Raw genomic sequence first — 19,989 nt, 5'->3', positions numbered from 1 at the left:
TTGAAAATGTCACCCATAGCTGGTATTGGCTTTGGTTTCCATGGGATACAAAATTCTTACCTGTTGCTGAAAACCTGAGTGGTGTTTTCACTGACTTCATGGAGCCTCAGTGTTTATAGGCAAAGGGATTATAACGATGTCAGTTGAACCCTTAGGAAATGATGTCAGAATCATTTTCCAGCCCAATACTAAAGAAGAAAAAAAACTTTGAACTTGTAGCTAGAAGACTTGCCTGTCATGTTCATCAGCTAATAGCAGTGTAAAGTTGCTCACTGTGTTTTCCAGAAAAATCTTTCTTCTCCATCCTTAAATCTACCAATAGATGACAAAAGCACCAAATCCATGACAAAGTGCCAAAATGAAGAACGCCCATATTCTTATTATTCATGATGCTGTGGCCATAGTTCAGTTGATACCTGTGCTATCTGATTTAATCCCATCTTTGGGTTGCATCTAAAATGGCAACTGCACTGTAGAGCTGCCTTTATTTTTTGTAGTCCTTCAACAGAGGGAGCCAAAGCAGCGTACCAGTTGCTTAAAACATTGCCATCATTAGCATCAGTTAAAGCTTCACATTGTCAGATTAGGAGAGCTACAAATCTATGCAGGGCTGATATCGGGGGGTGCACAAGGCTGACCATGGAATGAATTAGAGAGGTGGGCATTTCCCCAAGTGGATTTGGATTGTGCTTTTGAGGCAAGAGGCATAGGACTAAATCCTGTTTCATACTGCAAATGCAAATGACATGGAAGGGCAGTTTTTGGCACTGACCCACAGTTTGTAGTTCAGCTTTGGGTTCACAGGTGTGGACACTGCTATTGAGCATGGTCAGAAGGGCTGGGTAGATATATAGTGACATACTATAGCCTAGGCTAACTCCCACTTTTTTTAATTGGGCAAAAACTACAAGCAGCAGGTGCTCTAATGACAGCCAACAAGGGAGCTCTATGAGGCCAGGAGGAAGAAAAAGAGCCAGAAGGTGTGTGTGATGGCTACTTTCCTGGATGAGAGAAAATCCTGGTTTTTAGCATAGGTACTTGCTTCCCATAGGGCAGAAATTTCCCAAGTGATGTTTATCCATTTTATCCAATGAATACAATGGACTCACTTCAAGGATAATATTCTGGGTCATGTCTACCTTGTTGCCCTATGGTTAGTGGTTATTATGGTTAGTATTTCACTGGGATGGAGACGAGGAGGCTAAAGTATAGGGCTGTGCAAACATTCGGTCATTGATTTGATTCACCGGAGGTTTGACCCGATTCAGAGGCCAAATCTCCGAATCTGAATTGAATCAAGAGACCCTTTAATCTCCCTGAATTGAATCAGAACCCTCTGAATTGATTTGGAGAGATTTGGAAAGATTCAATGATTTGGACATAGACACAGCTTTAAGTGTTTTTTTTACATACCTCAAGGTACCAGGAGGCTCATGAAAGTTGAGATGCTGGGGTTGATGGAGCATGGGGGGGTCCCCAGAGTGCTTGGCAGTGGACCTGGAAGTGGACCAGAATCACTTCTAGTCCACTGCTAGGTCCACTGGGGAGCACACAGGGATCCCCACCCCCATCCCCTGGCTCAGCAACTGGTGCCTCCTGGGTCTGGGGGGGCACCTAGTGTCCCCTCACAGCCAATCGCCAAGCTGAGGGGGCATTCCTTGCTCCCCCCTGCCCCCCCCGGTGCACTCAGCGGTTGACCTGGAAGTACTTCTGGTCCACTTCCAGGTTTACTGCCAAGCATATAGGGGCCCCGCCTCCACTCCTGTGGGACGCTCCTTCCTCCCCACCGTTGCAGTGTTCACAGCCACGCCTGGTACCTTGAGGTACGTAGAAAAAACATTTAAAACTATGTCTATGGCCAAATCACTGATTCTCTGAATCAGCATCGAATCTGCAGATTTAGGTGAATCAAATCAGGACAGTGATCTGAATCAACAAATTCATAGATTCATAGATGTTAGGGTCGGAAGGGACCTCAATAGATCATCAAGTCCGACCCCCTGCATAAGCAGGAAAGAGTGCTGGGTCTAGATGACCCCAGCTAGATACTCGTCTAACCTCCTCTTGAAGACCCCCAGGGTAGGGGAGAGCACCACCTCCCTTGGGAGCCCGTTCCAGACCTTGGCCACTCGAACTGTGAAGAAGTTCTTCCTAATGTCCAGTCTAAATCTGCTCTCTGCTAGCTTGTGGCCATTGTTTCTTGTAACCCCCGGGGGCGCCTTGGTGAATAAATCCTCACCAATTCCCTTCTGTGCCCCCGTGATGAACTTATAGGCAGCCACAAGGTCGCCTCTCAACCTTCTCTTGCGGAGGCTGAAAAGGTCCAGTTTCTCTAGTCTCTCCTCGTAGGGCTTGGTCTGCAGGCCCTTGACCATACGAGTTGCCCTTCGCTGTACCCTCTCCAGGTTATCCGCATCCTTCTTGAATTGAATCACTTGAATTGAATCACTTTTCCTGATTTGGGCCAAATCCGAATTGAATACAGCCCATTTTGCACACCCCTACTAAAGTCTCCTGTGAATCAGGGTTCCTGGAACCCTGACCTTCTGCTTCCTGGGCAAGTCACCTAATGACAATATGAAAAGATTAGAGGCTGTTCTCTCATCATAGTATTCCTGGCATGTATCTGAGCAGAGCAATTTGATTTCACTAAAGGGAAAAAATGGAATCCCATGCCATTTGTAACTGCCAAAAATAAGCCCATTATTTCCATACAAATATTCTGTTATTAACTAGATACATTTTCATTGGTTGTGTTAACAGATACCACATGATACATCATCATTCTCCAACTAATCAATACATAATAATTAGAGGATTTGGAAATATTTGCCACTGTTGATGGTGTTACCGTGTAGGGTCAGGCCATCTCTCAGGATCTCTATATTGGGCTGTTAGACAGGAGGGTGTGACAGAATTGCACATATACAAACACACAAATCAATTAGGTGCATACATGCACACACTACCAACTCAGTCACATACACATCCAAACTAGCCTAGGCACATGCATACCTATCACCAATTCAAGCACATACACTATACACCCCAAAAGTTAGACAAAAATCAATTGTCCATACCTGCACACTTGGTACACATACACAGATCACTAATTCATATATCATGCACACAATGACATATATATGTGTATATACACACACACACACACACTAACCAGTTCTCACACATACAACCCAACTACACATACACACAAGTAAGTTCCTAACTTGGATGGTATGGTATGTATGCGTATGCTTGGGGTACCTGGGATACTTGGGGGAACATTAAGGTGAGAGAGAGAGCGTTAAAGTATAGGGAGTGAAAGTTGCCAGAACTGAGATAAGAACCAGTGGACTAGAGAGAAGCTGACTGAGGAACTGAGGCTAGGGGTTAATTAAGGTAGACTGGGGCTGGAAACTGAGGCAGACAGCTGAGATATTAGAGCAGATAAGTGGTGGCAAGGAGGAATCAGCCAGGAAAGAAACTGAGGAACCTGATTGCTCAGGGGAAAAGGCAACTTAGGAGTCCAAATAACAGTTTTATTACACAGACAACACACTACACAGCCCCATGAAGTTATTGGTTCTCTCACATGCGTCCACACACATGCGCGCACACACATGCGCACACACAAAAGCAGTCACAATGGCAGCAGAAGAAAGAGACTCAGTGGAAGGACTGGAGTCCAGGTAGGGAAGAGAAACAGAGTCCAAGTCTTTGGTTGAAGAGGGAGTGGTGGTGACTGCTACTATTCAGGCTGGAAAAGGGGTCTTTGTCCAGCAGGTGTTGTCCAGATGGGGGGTTGCCGGCAGGGTCTCTGGGTAGATAGGTGGTGTGGCATGGTGCTGGTCCAGATGGAGAGGGTGTTCCAAGGAATCAGTCTTCACTACCCCTTTTATGGGGCAGACTACCTCTGATCTCCTGTGGGGAGGGCCTGTCCTGGCAAGGTCAGTCCTGTGCCAGAGGGCTCCAGGTGTTCTTACTGAGCATGTGCAGCTTGGCACAATGGTGGGTTGCCTCATCTCTTGTTTCTTGAATGCTGAGTGTGGTTCCAAGGGCTGGGTCATTGGTCCAGGTATTGGTGTTGATGGTTCGGTCATTCAGAGGGAGCTATTTTTAGACCTACTGGCCATTGTCTGTCAAGGACCCTCACTCATCCCCATTGTGATGTCGGTGGCCTGATGTATGGTGTCACCCATCGGTATGGTAGCTCCTCCCGTCGTCTCTCCTGCCACAACTTTGCTGTTAAATTCTTACGAGAGGGTTCTAGTGGAGATCTTCTTAGAGGGGTTTCCCGATACAGGTATACTCACAGTTGTTATGTGCGCTGTTCCACGGGGCTCTGCCACCCCTACACCCCGTCCACTTGCCAACCGGTCCGGTGCTGGTCAGCTGTTAACCTTCGGTCTTTTGTGGGCTTGTCCCGCTGTAGGGCTCCAATGGAGGGAAGTGCACTCAGCTGGACCACTCAGCCGACCCATTCCCTTTCTCTCTCTCGGTTCCTTGGATTTCCTTCTTGTATTTTTAGTGTCTTTTCTTCCTATCTTTTTCAGAAATAGTATTCTCTTGGGGAGGAGTGGGCCATGGAGCTGCCTTCTCTTCCCCACTGACCTCCAGGGGACTCTGCACCCTTCCCCTGTTCTATCTCTCCTAGGAGAAGTCTTGGTCGCAGCAGGGAGCTTCTGTGTTCCCCTTGCTCCCCGTCTCCTAGGGGATATACTGGCCTCTCCCTGCTCGCCTTTTGTTGGGAGCTAAGGTATTTCCCTTGTCCTACCTCAGCCAGGAGCTTAGAGGCTTCCCTTGCCTCTTGCACCGGTACGGCACAGGCTATAGTGTGCCTCTCCCCGGCAGGAGCCTCAGCACGCTGGGTGTGCTGCCAGCTCTCTCTCCCTCTCTGGCTTTTCCTCCCCATGGGTCCTGTCGGGGTTTTAAAACTTTCCCACAGTGGCCATGCCGGCCGCTGTGATTGGCCCGGCTGCCTCCCTCACAGGGAACAGCTGCTTAAATAACCGGCGTAATGCTGGCTCGCGCGGCTGTAGCTGCAGCTGTGGCCGCCACCGCGGTCCCGGCTCCAGCACCGCCGAGTTTTTTAAAGGTAAGTTTCCCCCTCTGGGGTTCTGCTTTGGGGTTTTGTGTGCCCCGCAGACCTCCCTCACCTCTTCTCATGGCTGTGGAGGCACGTCGCCGCTACACCCATTCATTCAGGAACCAAGTTACATAGGAAGGGTAGTATGAGTCATAGGTTACACAACCGGGCATGGAGATAAGATGGAGGCTTGACATAAGATGGAAACATGACTTATGGCAAGTTACATATATAGGCCTAAAACAGTATTCACACAATATAAAAGCAGTAAAAAATAAATACAAATATAATAGCAAGGCACTTATTTGCAAAAGGGGAAAGAAAAATTATACTTACTACCAAAAGTAAAATGTTAAAGCTTATCTTGCATCTTAGCCTTTTTATACTTATCTACAGGGAATAGAGAGGGAGAGAAAAAAGTCAGAAATGGTTGGGGAAGGGGAGGGAATGCATTTTAAAATAAATAATAAAAAAAGAAAATGGGGTTTTGCTACAATGCTATTAGGTAAGACAACAACAGCAATCAAAAGAACTGCAATAAAATTTCAATTTAGAATATATAGACTAAAAAGGTTTAATTTGTTATTTTTTCACTAATGTGCATTCATAAATCTAAACATTTGTTTTTCTCAAAATGTATCAAAAAGTATATTTAATTTTTTGTATTCATTGCTTGCTCTGTACTGTTTGTGTGGTACCTCCTTGGAAAGTTATATTTACTCAGGTAAGAAAACTAGTTAATAAGTTGTTTTAGAGATGATAAAATACGTGGGGGGTACGGGGAAGGAGAGGGGCCCTGTATTTATGGCGTGTGTATGTAATTATGGGGATGATCACAGGCATTTTCCTTAGTTCAAACCCAGTGATATCAGAGGGCTTGGCTGTATATTAGTTTTCTTGGTATGCTCCCCAAATCCAAGCTCCTATCATTCCATGCACACCAATTCTACCAGGGCATTCTTTCCTGCCTGAACACCCAGCCAAACCCCAGTTACAGGCCTCCCCCAGATGCACAAGGTGCATCCAACTGAGCCAGGGCTACACCATGCCCAAGCCTAGACCTGAAGTTGCACCAGAAAAACCACCCTCTGTCCCTCCCGCCCAAAACTTGTAGGATGCAACAGACCAGGGTTTGATGTCTCCTTCCCCTCCTCCATGCCACAGTTGCAGGCCAAGCTTGAAACAGTGACCTCCCCCACCCCCCAAGCTATCCAAGTCCTAGACTGCACCAAAGCAAGCCAGCTTCTTCCCTTTAGGCCATCACATAATAATTCTGGCCTTGCCCAAACCAGGTCAGCCACTCCCCAAAACAGCCCCCAAGATTGTGCCAAATCAAGTCAGGGCCAAAGCTGACAAATGGGGACTAAATTGCAACAGGCAACTAATATTATTATAATCTAAATAATAAATGATTGTTAGATATTTTCCCTAGGAATCATGTGGCAGAGCTTAGTATGCAGAATTTCAACTAATAGTGCAGTGGCAATTACACCGCTTAAAGAAAGCGTGAACTACAGGAACCTGGGCTGGGCCCATGGCCACTGCACTGGGGAAAAACAAGTGACAAGGAAATATAATGGTTACTGACTATAATCCTTTAGGAGGTTGTAACAGAGCCAGACACTCCTGCACCTTTAAGGGGATGCTATAACCAGCTTAATCTCCTGGGGAGGACGTGCAGGGCTATAAATGACCTACAAACTAGCCTGGGTCTCTTAGATCTCCTGAACACCAAGCCAAGCCTTAGCTAGAGCAGCCCCAGCCCTCTGGATTTAGACTACCTCACAAGCCTGAATGCCTCCTGTACTCATCCCAAGCCCCCAGATTTCTGCCAACAGAAATGGACCTCATCCCAACTACACTCCAGAAATCCCCATGCTGCAACCAACTCACCCACAGCATCAACCTCACACCCCAACTTACAAGGCCACAGGCACCTGAGCTAAGGAGCTCCCAACTAACCCATGACTGCCCATAGGCCCCTTGTCTGCTGCTCACCTGAGTCCCTACCACCTGCCAAGAGCCCAAATATCAAGTCAAGGCTTTGCTGAGCCAGACCTTAAAACCTTCAAAGATGGAGATTTCACCACCTCCCTAGATAAGTAGTTCCAGTGCTTCATCACCCTCCTAGTGAGAGAGATTTCCCTAATATCCAACCTAAACTTTCCTTGCTGCAACTTGAGACTGTTGCTTCTTGTTCTGTCATCTGCCATCACTGACAACAGTCGAGCTTCATCCTCTTTGGAATCATCCTTCGGGTAGTTAGAGGCTGCTATCAAATCTCCCCTCAGTCTTCTCTTCTGAAGACTAAATAAGCCCAGTTCCCTCAGCCTCTCCTCACAAGTCATGTGCCCTATCCCCCAAATCATTTTGTTGCTCTCTGCTGGACTCTCCACAGCTTGTCCACATCCTTTCTGTTGTGGTGCCCCAAAACTGGACACAGTACTCTAGACGTCACCAGTGCTATACTTGATACTTGTAAATAGCTGTGCCTTGTTTAGGTCTCCTGCTGAGGTCTAGGACTCTGATTTGTCAAGCATTAGTTCTTGGGGCCTCACAGTTTGAACTTACTGGCTGGTATTAGCAGGTCACACCCTTTGTCTTGCCCACCGTGTCTTGATGTTTTGAAAAAGAGGGGAAGATCCTCGATTTACACATGCCTTCACAAGTGCCTCATTGTTTCTCAGGGCTCCACCTCCCCTTACACCCCATCTTTACACCAATCTGGTCTTATGCCAAACTGGTCTTACGGTCTGGTCAAGCCAAGTGCCATTGCATGGTGGGATGGCACTGTCCTTGCAATTGGTCCAGTAGTCAGTCACCTGCTTGGTTAAGTGATCTCAAAACTATAGGAGTAGTTCCCCTCCGCCTTGATGGGGCAGTCTCTGGGCCTGGTGGATCGCACTGTCTGTATCTTCATTCCCCCGTCACTATTTAATAGCCTGCTTATCACAGCTCTATGAGCTTTGAAGGTTATGCCCATCAGGTATAGTCTATCAAGCCCAAGTTTTCCTTGTCTGGTGGCATTTCCCTCTTAACACAACCCTAGAGGCCTGTACACCCTCCAGAACAGACTCACACTTCATCTTTCCTGTCAGTTCAGTGGAACACCCAATGTCTCATGTTACCTCCGCACCATGCCGGCAGCTCCTCTATGGTGTGAAACTGGTCCCTCAATGCTGAGGCTCCCCTGTTCGGCATCCAGGTCTGTGCACCTAGATAAGGAATCTGCAACTTTATTAGTGGGACCTAGCCTATATCAGAAGGAAAATTTGAAAGGCTGCAGTGCTAAAGCCCATCTAGTAATTCAGGCATTATCTGTTTTTTTTTTTTTTTTACAGAGCCATGAAGAGGAGCAAGATCTACTATTAAATGGAGCTCTCGGCCCATGAGAGACTACCTAAAATACTCTATTGCCCATTTAGTACCTAAACACTCCCTTTCAATGGTAGCATAACTCCTTTCAGCTGTATTCAACTTATGACTTATAGATTCATAGATTCATAGATGTTAGGGTCGGAAGGGACCTCAACAGATCATCGAGTCCGACCCCCTGCATAGGCAGGAAAGAGTGCTGGGTCTAGATGCTGGGCTAGATGCTTATCTAACCTCCTCTTGAAGACCCCCAGGGTAGGGGAGAGCACCACCTCCCTTGGGAGCCCGTTCCAGACCTTGGCCACTCTAACTGTGAAGAAGTTCTTCCTAATGTCCAATCTAAATCTGCTCTCTGCTAGCTTGTGGCCATTATTTCTTGTAACCCCCGGGGGCGCCTTGGTGAATAAATCCTCACCAATTCCCTTCTGTGCCCCCGTGATGAACTTATAGGCAGCCACAAGGTCGCCTCTCAACCTTCTCTTGCGGAGGCTGAAAAGGTCCAGTTTCTCTAGTCTCTCCTCGTAGGGCTTGGTCTGCAGGCCCTTAACCATACGAGTGGCCCTTCTCTGGACCCTCTCCAGGTTATCCACATCCCTCTTGAATTGCGGCGCCCAGAATTGCACGCAGTATTCCAACTGCAGTCTGACCAGCCCCCGATAGAGGGGAAGTATCACCTCCTTGGAGCTATTTGTCATGCATTTGCTGATGCACGATAAAGTGCCATTGGCTTTTCTGATGGCTTCGTCACACTGCCGACTCATGTTCATCTTAGAGTCCACTAGGACTCCAAGATCCCTTTCCACTTCCGTGCCACCCAGCAGGTCAGTCCCTAGGCTGTAGGTGTGCTGGACATTTTTCCTCCCTAGGTGCAGCACTTTGCATTTCTCCTTGTTGAACTGCATTCTGTTGTTTTCTGCCCACTTGTCCAACCTGTCCAGGTCTGCTTGCAGCTGTTCCCTGCCCTCCGGCATGTCCACTTCTCCCCATAGCTTTGTGTCATCTGCAAACTTGGAGAGAGTACATTTCACTCCCTCGTCCAAGTCGCTGATGAAGACGTTAAAGAGTATCGGTCCAAGGACCGAGCCCTGCGGGACCCCACTTCCCACACCCTTCCAGGTCGAAACCGACCCATCCACCACAACTCTCTGGGTGCGACCCTCCAGCCAATTCGCCACCCACCGGACTGTGTAGTCATCCAAGTCACAGCCTCTTAACTTGTTCACCAGTATGGGGTGGGATACCGTATCGAAGGCCGTCCTGAAGTCTAAGTATACGACATCCACCCCTCCTCCTGTGTCCAGGCATTTCGTAACTTGGTCATAAAAAGAGACTAAATTGGTCAGGCACGATCTGCCTGCCACGAACCCGTGCTGGTTTCCCCTCAGCATAATTTGTCCTGCCAGGCTCTTGCAAATGTGAGCCTTGATAATTTTTTCAAAGACTTTGCCAAGGATGGCGGTGAGACTGACTGGCCTATAGTTGCCCGGGTCCTCCTTCCTCCCCTTCTTGAAAATGGGGACCACATTGGCCCTTTTTCAGTCGTCCGGGACTTGGCCCGTGCGCCATGAGTGTTCAAATATTCCCACCAGTGGCTCTGCAATGATGTCAGCCAGTGCCTTCAGCACCCTCGGATGGGGGTTGCCTACTTGTGTAGGCAATAGGCCTTTTGATTCCATCTTGGTCCTGAGTGAAGACAGCACCCAAGCTGTGTCTGATGCATCTGTCTGTAAAATAAAAGGTCTCATAAAATCCAGTGTCCAGACCACATCCTGGAAAAGGTCTGTCTTCATCTTAGTAAATGCATTTTCCACCAGTGGCATCCACTTTATTTGTCCCTGTACTCTTCCTCTGATGACATCCATCAGGAGGGTAACAAGCTCTTCAAAATTGGGTTACAAAGCACCAATAATAGTTGGCAAGCCCCCAAAATGACCTGATCTGCCATTTAGTTTGCTCAGGCTGGAATTTCCTTACAGTTGCCACCTTGTCTGCACGGGGCTTTATAATTCCTTGCCCTACAAAGAATCCTAGTTACTTCACCACCCCTTTCCCTTGAGATTTGCTGACATACCCACTTTCCTTAATTGTGCCAAGAGCGTCTTTACTGCTTGAAGGTGGTGTGTCCATGTCTTTGAGTAAATGACAATTTCATCTATGTATGCAGAAGCATATGACATGGGGTACTAAGATTTGTTCCATAAGCTGTTGAAAGATTGCGGCTGCCCCATGCAGGCCTAATGGTATATGGGTGAATTCATACAACCCCAAGTGTGTCCCAAATGCTGTCTTGGATCTATCTTCCCAGGCCATGGGGATCTGCCAATAGCCTTTGGGAAGATCCAAAGTCAAAATATAATGTGCTTGTGCGATTATTTCTAATAATTCCTCAATATGAGGCATAGGGAAGGCGTGAAATGTATCAATCACTTTTTGCTTCCTAAAATTGATTCACAGTCTAAGTGACCCATCTGTGTACAGTACCATTACTAACTGACTTCTCCAGGGACTTCTAGAGGGAACTGTTACTCCCTGCTCTAGCATTTTTTTAAGTTCCTGATGTACAGCCCCATATAGGAGATGCTGCACGGAGCATCACTTTTTCTGCACTAATGCCCCCTTAGGAGTCTGGATTTCATGTTCTACTCCCTTAGGTCATCCAGGTTTTTCACTCAACTCATACCTAAACGTATGAATAAGAGTTTTAAGGTCATCCTGCTAGCTATTTGTCAAATCATTACCCATCTGTACTATTCATGTCAATGAATCCTCACCTGCCTTGGTCAGGAGCTCTGGGCCAAACTCCTCTCCTTCCTCAGGGGTTACTAGCTATCCCTCTTAGCCCTTAACATGCCCTTAACATGTTTACATGAAAAACTTGGCATTCTCTCTGCTGTCCTGGCCAGTGGACTTTGTAATCTACAGGGCCTGCCCTTTGCATGATTTTGAATACGCCTTTCCATTGTGTTAACCATTTGTTTGCAGTGGTATTTAATAATACAAGCACCCTATCCCTACCCTGGAACTCATGCTCTTTAGCCCTTTATCATAGACAGCCTTTTGACATCGTTGAGCCTGCTTTAAGTTTTTCCTGGCCGCTCGTCACACCTTATGCAGTCTGTTCAACAGCTCCTGCCTATACGTGCCTACCTTAGTCACCTTGACTCGGTTCTCCTCGTCTCCCTCTCTTACTACTTGCATCAGCCCACACGGTTTATGGCCATAAACTAACTCAAAAGGAGAAAATTGCACTGAAGTCTGTGGTACCTCCAGCAACTCAAACAACAATGGCATGATCAAAAGATCCCACTCTCATGGGACTTTTTGGGCACATTGGTGTAACATTCTTTATAACATCCCATTTAATCTTTCAACTAAGCTAGGGGTTGTGAACAGGAGGTACACTTACTACCAGGGGTATTAGAGAAGGCCCTAGGGGGTACGCACGGGCAGCCACCACGTACAAGCTTTCCCTGTCCCCCATGTCCAGGGGCACTCAGATGTGGGGAGCAGGGAAACCTTGTACATGACCTTGTACAATCTTGTACATGACAGCTGACACTGCTCTGCATCTAGCCACATGCCACCCTTTGCCCCTGCTCAGCACCTGGCCATGTGCCACTCCCCCTCGCTTCCCCCCCACCCCGCTTGGTGGCCAGGGGTACATTGCTCCATGTCTAGCCACCTGGGGGTACAATGATTGAAAAAGGTTGAAAACACCTGGACTAAGAACAGAGCCCTGGCTGCAAGTGCAGTCCTGGCCAGTGTCTCTCCCCCTCCTCCTGTTGCCAGGGTCAGTTCTGTGGGGCTGTGGAGCCTCCCACCACTGGGAGCCCCCCCAGCAGTGGAAGTGCTGGCAGCAAACCCAGGAGTGCCACTGGTGCTTCTCTTGGCACCCCCACAATCTCAGAGGTGGCACCAGATCTTGCCCCCCACTCCCTGGCTGGTGAGGGCCAATTTCAGGGAGGGCCCCCACCTACATGTCGCCTATGGTTGGGCCTTTACCTAAAATTACTACTGGGTACTAGTTTATTCTGTTAATAGTGGATTGCACCACCCATTATCCAGATGCCATACTACTTAGGGCAGCTACCGCCCTGCATATTAAAGAAGAGGTGTTGAAATGGGTATTCAGGGTGGCTATCCCTTCTAAGATCCTTAGAGATCAAGGTACTAAATTTATGTCGGGGGTAATGCGAGCTATTAGGACTGTGTGAAACAGCACCATTTGATTTTGACTTCTGTTTCACCATTTCAAAGGGACAGTGTTTTTTTTTGTCATTTATTTTCTCTTTGAAGCACTGTTCAGTTTCATTTTGTTGAAACTATTTTGCTATTGTGACACATTTCAACATTTCGCATATAGGCTATTATGGGGAACCATGAAAATGCCTATAACTTGGTCATTTATTGCCTGATTCCAATGAAACCTGCAGGTATGGTAGGCCCTTCTGAGGGAATGAAGCTTGCCTTGTTTCATGGAGATAGGTGCAGCAGTTTCTGGGAAACTGCACCTCAAACTGATAAAAGCAAAACTTGTGTCACTTATCAGCAGTGGCAGCCTCCTGTCATCCCACATGCAGATGCCAGAAGCCCAAAGGGAGGTAATCCCAACGTGGATCAAAGCAGGCAAGAGGGTGAAAAGCCCCCATGACTCACCAAAGCATACAGGAATGTTTCCTAGCTAAAAAGGAGGTGTACACCCAATGGAAGAGAGGGGCCATCACCAGGGAGAACTATACCTCCGTTGCTCGGGGCTGTAGGGGGTGATCAGGAAGGCCAAGGCAGAGATGGAACTGGAACTAGGTACTCAGATCAAGGACAACAAGAAGTTCTTTTTAAAATACATAGCAGGTAAAAAGAAGGTACCAGGTAATGTGGGGTCTCTGCAGGAAACGCTAGGAAATCTGGTCATCTCACCAGACAGCAAAGCTAACCTATAGTAGGGTAGGAAGGGACCTGAGCAGATCATCAAGTCTGACCCCCTGCCATGGAAGGAAAAAGTACTGGGGTCAAACAACCCCAGCAAGGTGTTTGTCTAACTTCCTCTTAAAGAGCCCCAGGGTAGGAGCCAGCACCACTTGGCTTGGAAGTTGTTTCCAGATCCTAGCTGCCCTGACTGTGAAGTAGTGCTTCCTGATGTCTAGTCTGAATCTACCCTCTGCCAGCTTGTGACCATTATTTCTTGTCATTCGTGGTAGGGCTCAGGGAAACAGGGACTCCCCCAATGCCTGCTGGTCCCCTCTGACTAGTTTGTAAATGGCCACAAGATCCCCCCTTAGCCTTCTCTTGTGGAGTCTGAACAGGTTCAGGTCCCTTAGCCTCTCCTCATAGGGCCTGCCCTGCTGCCCCCTGATCATGTGAGTGGCCCTCCTCTGGACCCTCTCCATGCTGTCCACATCCCTCCTGAAGTGCAGTGCCCAGAACTGGATGCAGTACTCCAACTGCAGCCTAACCAGTACCGCATAGCGGGGGAGGATCACCACCTTGGACCTGCTCGAGATGCATCTGTGGATGCATGACAAGGTATGGTTGGCCTTCCTGACCGTGTCCCCACACTGTCGGCCCATGTTCATTTTGGCATCAATAATGACTCCAAGATCCTTTTCTGCCTCTGCACTGACAAGAAGGGAGTTCCCCAGCCTGTAGGTATGCTACTGGTTCTTCCTCCCCAGGTGCAGCACCTGCACTTGTCAGTGTTGAAACCCATCCTGTTCTCATCTGCCCACCCCTGTAACTTGTCTAGGTCCAATTGCAGCCTACCCCTCCCTTCTAGCATACCCACTTCTCCCCACATCTTAGTGTTGTCTGCGAATTTGAACAGGGTGCTTTTTACACCCCCACCCAAGTCTCAAGTTTAAACCTGGGTGTCTCTGACTTCCCAGCCTGCTACACATCCCACCAGATGTCAGTTATTTTCCAGGCTTTTGGTCAGTACTTTGGAGACTGGCCTGCTAGGCATCCATGAGAGAGGGAGAATTGTGTGTCCTGCAGAGGGTGAGGGGAAAGGGAACATGCAGAGTCTGTGCACCTCAGTGAGGTGGCTCCTAGTTTGGAAGAGAGAAGATCTTGGATTCTAGTCTGGATCCATGTTCCCACTGAGGCAGAAGCTTTCTCTCTGCTCTCCAACTTTTTTTCTGAGGGAACCTGTTAGCGCATCAGCTTCAGAAGGAGCACAAAAGAAGAGGGTATGTAATATCTACCCTTTGTGGTGGTTAGAGTGCTATGTTAGGAAATGAAAGAGGTTCTAGTTCAAACTGCCAAGATCTGTGGTATTCCAGGTGAGTGCCTTTGCCTCTAATAAGACTGCTGCTCTGAGAAGTAAAAAGGGGCTTATTTTGAGCTTCTTTTGGGTGCAGAGGGCATAGACATCAGGATCTGTAGGCTTCTGAGTGCTATAGCTATAGTGGGGGAAGATGACATATTTTCATCCCACTATATTCTCCGTTCATCTGAGGCTAAAACTGTTAAGAGGTAGGGGATTCATTTTCTAGAGACTAAGTCCACCACATGTCCACAAGGGGCATACAAGTATATGGCCCTTATTGCACACACTTAATCTGCACAACTATGTAGTTGTGTATGGTTGTCCATGAGAACATGGGTATTCATCTAGGAGTAGAATACCACTGCAGGGAAGTGCCAAAAATACACTCTATAGATGTCCAAAAAATGATCACTTTCACAGAGGTGTTCAACAACTGGCACAGACAGCTTGTTTGTAGTATGCAGCATTCTGGGGAGTGGACAGGTAGCAGAGCTGTAGATGGGGCAGAAATCACAGCAGAAAATCGTGGAGAAAACAGAGGGTGGGAAGCAAAAAAATAGAAGCAGATTGAGCCAGGAGCATAGAGCAGAGAAGAGAAACCCCAACAGCAGATTGGGTAAGGGAAGGGGTCCAAGTGGCACTCTGGGAGGGTACAGGACTAATTCGTGGCATGCCTGCCAAACATATATTGCCTGCCACCCCCCCTACCCCCAACTTAGATGACCACAAAACAAATGAAGTTCCACCCTTAAGGCTGTTATGTACAGTACTTACAAAGTGTGAGTTGGGGGGCTGTATATGGCATAGTAGAGACTGTGCAGACTATGCATTTGTACATAGATGTCCACATACGTAGGGGCACATGTAAAGATACAGAATGCCAACCTGTGCATATGTGGCATTTTTAGGGCTTATATAATAAAAATATGCTGTGTAAATGACCAAATCTGGATGCATAGGCATCCAGAAGAATAGAAAACCACCCCGATGCTCTCCTTGATGCAGTGCAAGGGAATTATCAGGTCCTTTACTGCACAGTGAGTGGTGATTCATCAAGAGTTAGCTGTTAGGAAATATTTTATAGGTCTACACAATGTGTATACAGCTACTTTAACCTGTAGATTTTGGCACTTGAACAAAGTTTGTGATTCAGCTCTGAGTGCACAAGTATGTTAACTGAGCGTACAGCAGCTCAAGTAAGTCTTGAAATTTTAGGCTGGAAGAAACCTAAGGACAGAGTGGGCATTAGAAACTGGGAGGGGAAGGCTCCCATATTTTAGCCCATTAGGTTAGTAGTTGAGGCACTTGCCCAGAGAGAAGGATACCCAAGTTCTAGGCCCCACAACCAAGAGAGGGTTGCATCTTCATTTGTGTGATTTCCAGCAAAGTGCCTTCAGTACTCAGTCACAGCTTAGCTACTGTCCAGACCCAACTACAACCCTTCTCTTGAAGCTGACACTACTTCTTGCATTTAATAGCATTTAGATGAAATATTATTATTATTATTATCATCATCATCATCATCATCTCAGCACCAGGGAAGTTTCTACATTAGTAAGGGTGATGGTCCAGACTAGAACTTGTGGGCCATAATTCAAGGATGGTGTTTGGAAAATGGCCTCAGTTGCGTGTCGAGTGGGGCGCTGAGTAGTGACCCCAACCCAGACACGCTCGGGGATGCGAAGTGTGAGAGAGGAAAAAAGCGCGACAACTAATAGGTGAAGAAAATTCATAAGTTTACTTACAAACCAACAAGATGATTAAGGAGTTGATGAATGCAGGAACGAATTACAAGGACTATTTACAGTAGCAGGTGGACACAGGCGATGTGGTGTGGAGAACGAACAGATGATGGGTAGCGGCAAATAACAAGCAAGGTGTAATCGTGAAGGTCGACTGCAGCCGAAAATACTATCAGTAGAAGTATGATGCCTAGTTGGGCAACACACAGGGCATACCGGATAGCGCGTGGTCTAGCTATAAGCTGTGGTAGCCTATGCTAGGAATCTAGCTAGAGGCCTAGGGGTTTGTCCAGACAAGACAGGTGATCAGGCTGTCTTCCTGAGTTCGGGAGCATCTGGGGACCCTACGCTGAGGCGCGCAGCCCCCTTTATAGACTCCCTAGCCAATCAGGGTCCCCCCTTGATGGAACATTCTGGAGGCCTCAGCATGCTGGTCCAGCCAGTCATGCTCTAGGGGTAACTCCTGATTGGTTAGGCTACTAGTGATCACGCACTGTCCACATGATAGTACAGGTTAAGGTCTCAGTCCTCCGCCACTGCATCACCGAATACCACTCACTGGTAGTCATGTCACTTAATGTAACTAATTACAATCTGGTGGAGTCACATCACCTCCTGACAGAACTCAAGAGAGTAGTGCAAGAACACATGGTGACATGCAAGTGACGTTAAACTTAACTGCCTAAAATACTGAGGAAAATGGCATTATCCTGCCTTGTGCGTGTGCATGCACAAAGCCATACACGTGTGTGTTATCATCTGTGACAAGGGTGAAGTTAATTTTTTCAGTGTTAGTTTCTGAGACCTAAAGTTTGTCATGTGTACTACTGTGATATCTTGGTTTGTGCTTATGACACAGGTTTTCCAGTGGTAATTTCCTAACCATGTATGAGCTAGGTCTGAGACTATTTAGCTTCCAGAATAACAGCAGGCTGAATAATACCCAATCTGCTTTGGCCATAAATTATACAGTAATTTAGTAGGGGGAGTGGAGAGGAAATTGAACATCATTTCAACATTTTTTTTTTCTCTGTTCACATCTTGAGAGGAAATAATCTTGAAGTTATCACCCTCCTCAGCGCTTTATTGATATCTTTGCTCCTCAGACTGTAGATAATGGGGTTCAGGGTTGGTGTCACAACAGAGTAAAACAGGGCCAGAAACCTGTCACTCTCTGGGACATAGCTGGATCTGGGTCTCAGATACATGGCACTGGCAGATCCATAGAACAAAATGATAACAATGAGGTGGGAGGAGCAGGTGGAGAAAGTTTTGTGTCTGCCATCAGCTGATGTGATTTTCAGGACAGCACTGATGATGTGGACATAAGAAACACAAATCAACAAGGCAGGCATTAAGGTGATTAACAATCCAGCTACAAAGACTGCAATTTCATTCATGGAGGTGTCTCCACAGGCCAGATGCAGAAGAGGAGGAATGTCACAGAAGAAATGATCAATCTGGTTGTGCCCACAGTAGGGCAAGGTGAATATTAGTGTGGTCTGTACCAAGGAGAGCAACAAGCCACTGGCCCATGAGATACCCACTAGGCAGCTACACAGTTGCTTGTTCATGTGGACCATGTATTGCAGGGGGTTGCAGATGGCTAAGAAACGGTCATAAGCCATAACAGCAAGGAGGAAGCATTCAGTTGTCCCGAGGAAAAGAAGAAAATACATCTGGAAGGCACAACCAATGAATGAGATGGTCCCCTTTTGAGAAAGCAGGTTTGTCAGTAATTTTGGGATGGTGACTGAGGTGTAGCAGATATCAACCAAGGACAAATTGGAGATGAAGTAGTACATGGGGGCATGAAGGGTGGAGTCAAGATAGACTGTTATACTGATGAGGATATTTCCCAGCAGGGATGTGATGTACATGATGAAAATCACTGCAAAGAGCAAGTTCTGAAATTCTGGATGACAGGAAAATCCCTTCATGATGAACTCAGTAGTTTGGTTTTTACCTTCCATGTTCCTAGAAAGACACAGCCAACAGTATTAATAAAATGGCATTTGTGAATGCTTTCAACCACTGACAATGTGAGTGGTAAAATATTACTACTCCCCCCCTGCTTACTACTAAAAGGATATTATTGAAAATAAATAGGATGTGATTTATCCGTTATACTGTAATCTAGGAAATGTTGACAAGGTTTATAATTATTGCTTTAGATACTCTGCTAACATTAATAATTTGCTTGAGGGAAAAACAGGCTACATCCACAGTGTGTTAGGGCTGCAAATCCCCATTTAAGGCTGCCCCTGATAAGAGTACATGTGAAAAGAGGACTTTCTGCAACTTCAGAATAATATAAAAAAAAGAATTTTGGCAGTCAAAGCCACCAGCATTAAACTATCCTGAGTGAAGATAACTTTGGTTTTGGGGAAAGTGCTAATCATAATTAAAAAGTAGCTTGCTGTGTATTTTGATAGGAAGACTTTAATAGCATGTAGCCAGCTGGAATTCTGTTGAAATAATAGTGTGGGTTTTGTTAACTGAATACATTAAGGCAGAAATGTGTCATGTTTAGTTGAAGTTAACATGAGAAAACCAAGTTTAGAGGTGGTTCTTGGAGTTGTCAGAATCTATAGATGGAAGGCTCCATGGATGACTTACTAGCACGCAGTCTGGATTTTTGCAGTGGGTGTGTCTAAACCTGCATGTACACCAACTTAAATTTACTGTGCAGTAAGATACTGTGGAGTATGGGCATGCACATGTAGATGAGTGCCTGTACTGTGGAGTTATTTTGGTTACTGTGCAGTAAATGTGTGCGTGTAGATGCACCCAGTGAGTAGTAGGTAACATAGCCTATTCCACTTCCTGTGCTCTCTAGCCTGATGGCTCATGGATTAACTGCTTACATCTATCAATATATTTTAGGTATCCAGGTTGTAGCCATATTGGTCTAGAGGAAAAAAAAGAATCAGAGCTCATGGTAGAAGTGATATCTTTTATTAGACCAACAAGATTTTTGAAAAAAAAAAAATATTTGCAAGCTTTCAAGCATAAACACCCTTCACCAGGCATTTGAGAAAAGATTGTAAGAGTTATCCTGGGTAGAAATGAAAATTCTTATTTCATAGGATTTCACAGAGGAGTCAAAAGATGGAAAATTCCTCTGGGCAGGAAGGTCTTAGTTGTTAAAGTGTCTCTCACCTCTCTTGTGAGCTTCTGTGATGATGCAAATCAGCTTGAACAAAGGCAGGAACAGTATCTCCGGTTTCAGGTGGTCATAGTTTCTTCCTCCTTGGGAAAATATGAGACTTCTTGCAAAATAAAATAATTTTATTGGTCTAATAAAAGATACCACCTTGGTCTAGAGGAGAAAGCAATCTGGGCTCATGACAAATACAGCAACAACCTGGATACCTGACACATGGAAGATATGAAATTGTAGCCAATTTTTAAAAATGAAATCCTCATTTCATTTAATAGCCGCCTTCAACTACCTGGAGGGTGGTTCCAAAGAGGATGGAGCTGGACTGTTCTCAGTGGTGGCAGGTAACAGAACAAGG

The 19,989-nt window shown here is 46.4% G+C and overlaps 1 protein-coding gene across 1 annotated transcript; it reads right to left on the bottom strand.

Moving 5' to 3' along the window:
* Positions 1-17,502: 17,502 nt before the first annotated feature.
* On the bottom strand, positions 17,503-18,441 carry LOC102561766 (olfactory receptor 5V1-like). The gene has a single exon (XM_006263245.1). The coding sequence runs from the start codon at positions 18,439-18,441 to the stop codon at positions 17,503-17,505; it is 939 nt and encodes a 312-aa protein (XP_006263307.1).
* Positions 18,442-19,989: the final 1,548 nt, after the last annotated feature.

Source organism: Alligator mississippiensis, chromosome 7 (genome assembly GCF_030867095.1).
Source record: "Alligator mississippiensis isolate rAllMis1 chromosome 7, rAllMis1, whole genome shotgun sequence".
Taxonomy (NCBI): domain Eukaryota; kingdom Metazoa; phylum Chordata; order Crocodylia; family Alligatoridae; genus Alligator; species Alligator mississippiensis.
This window is presented reverse-complemented; position numbering and strand designations above follow the sequence as displayed.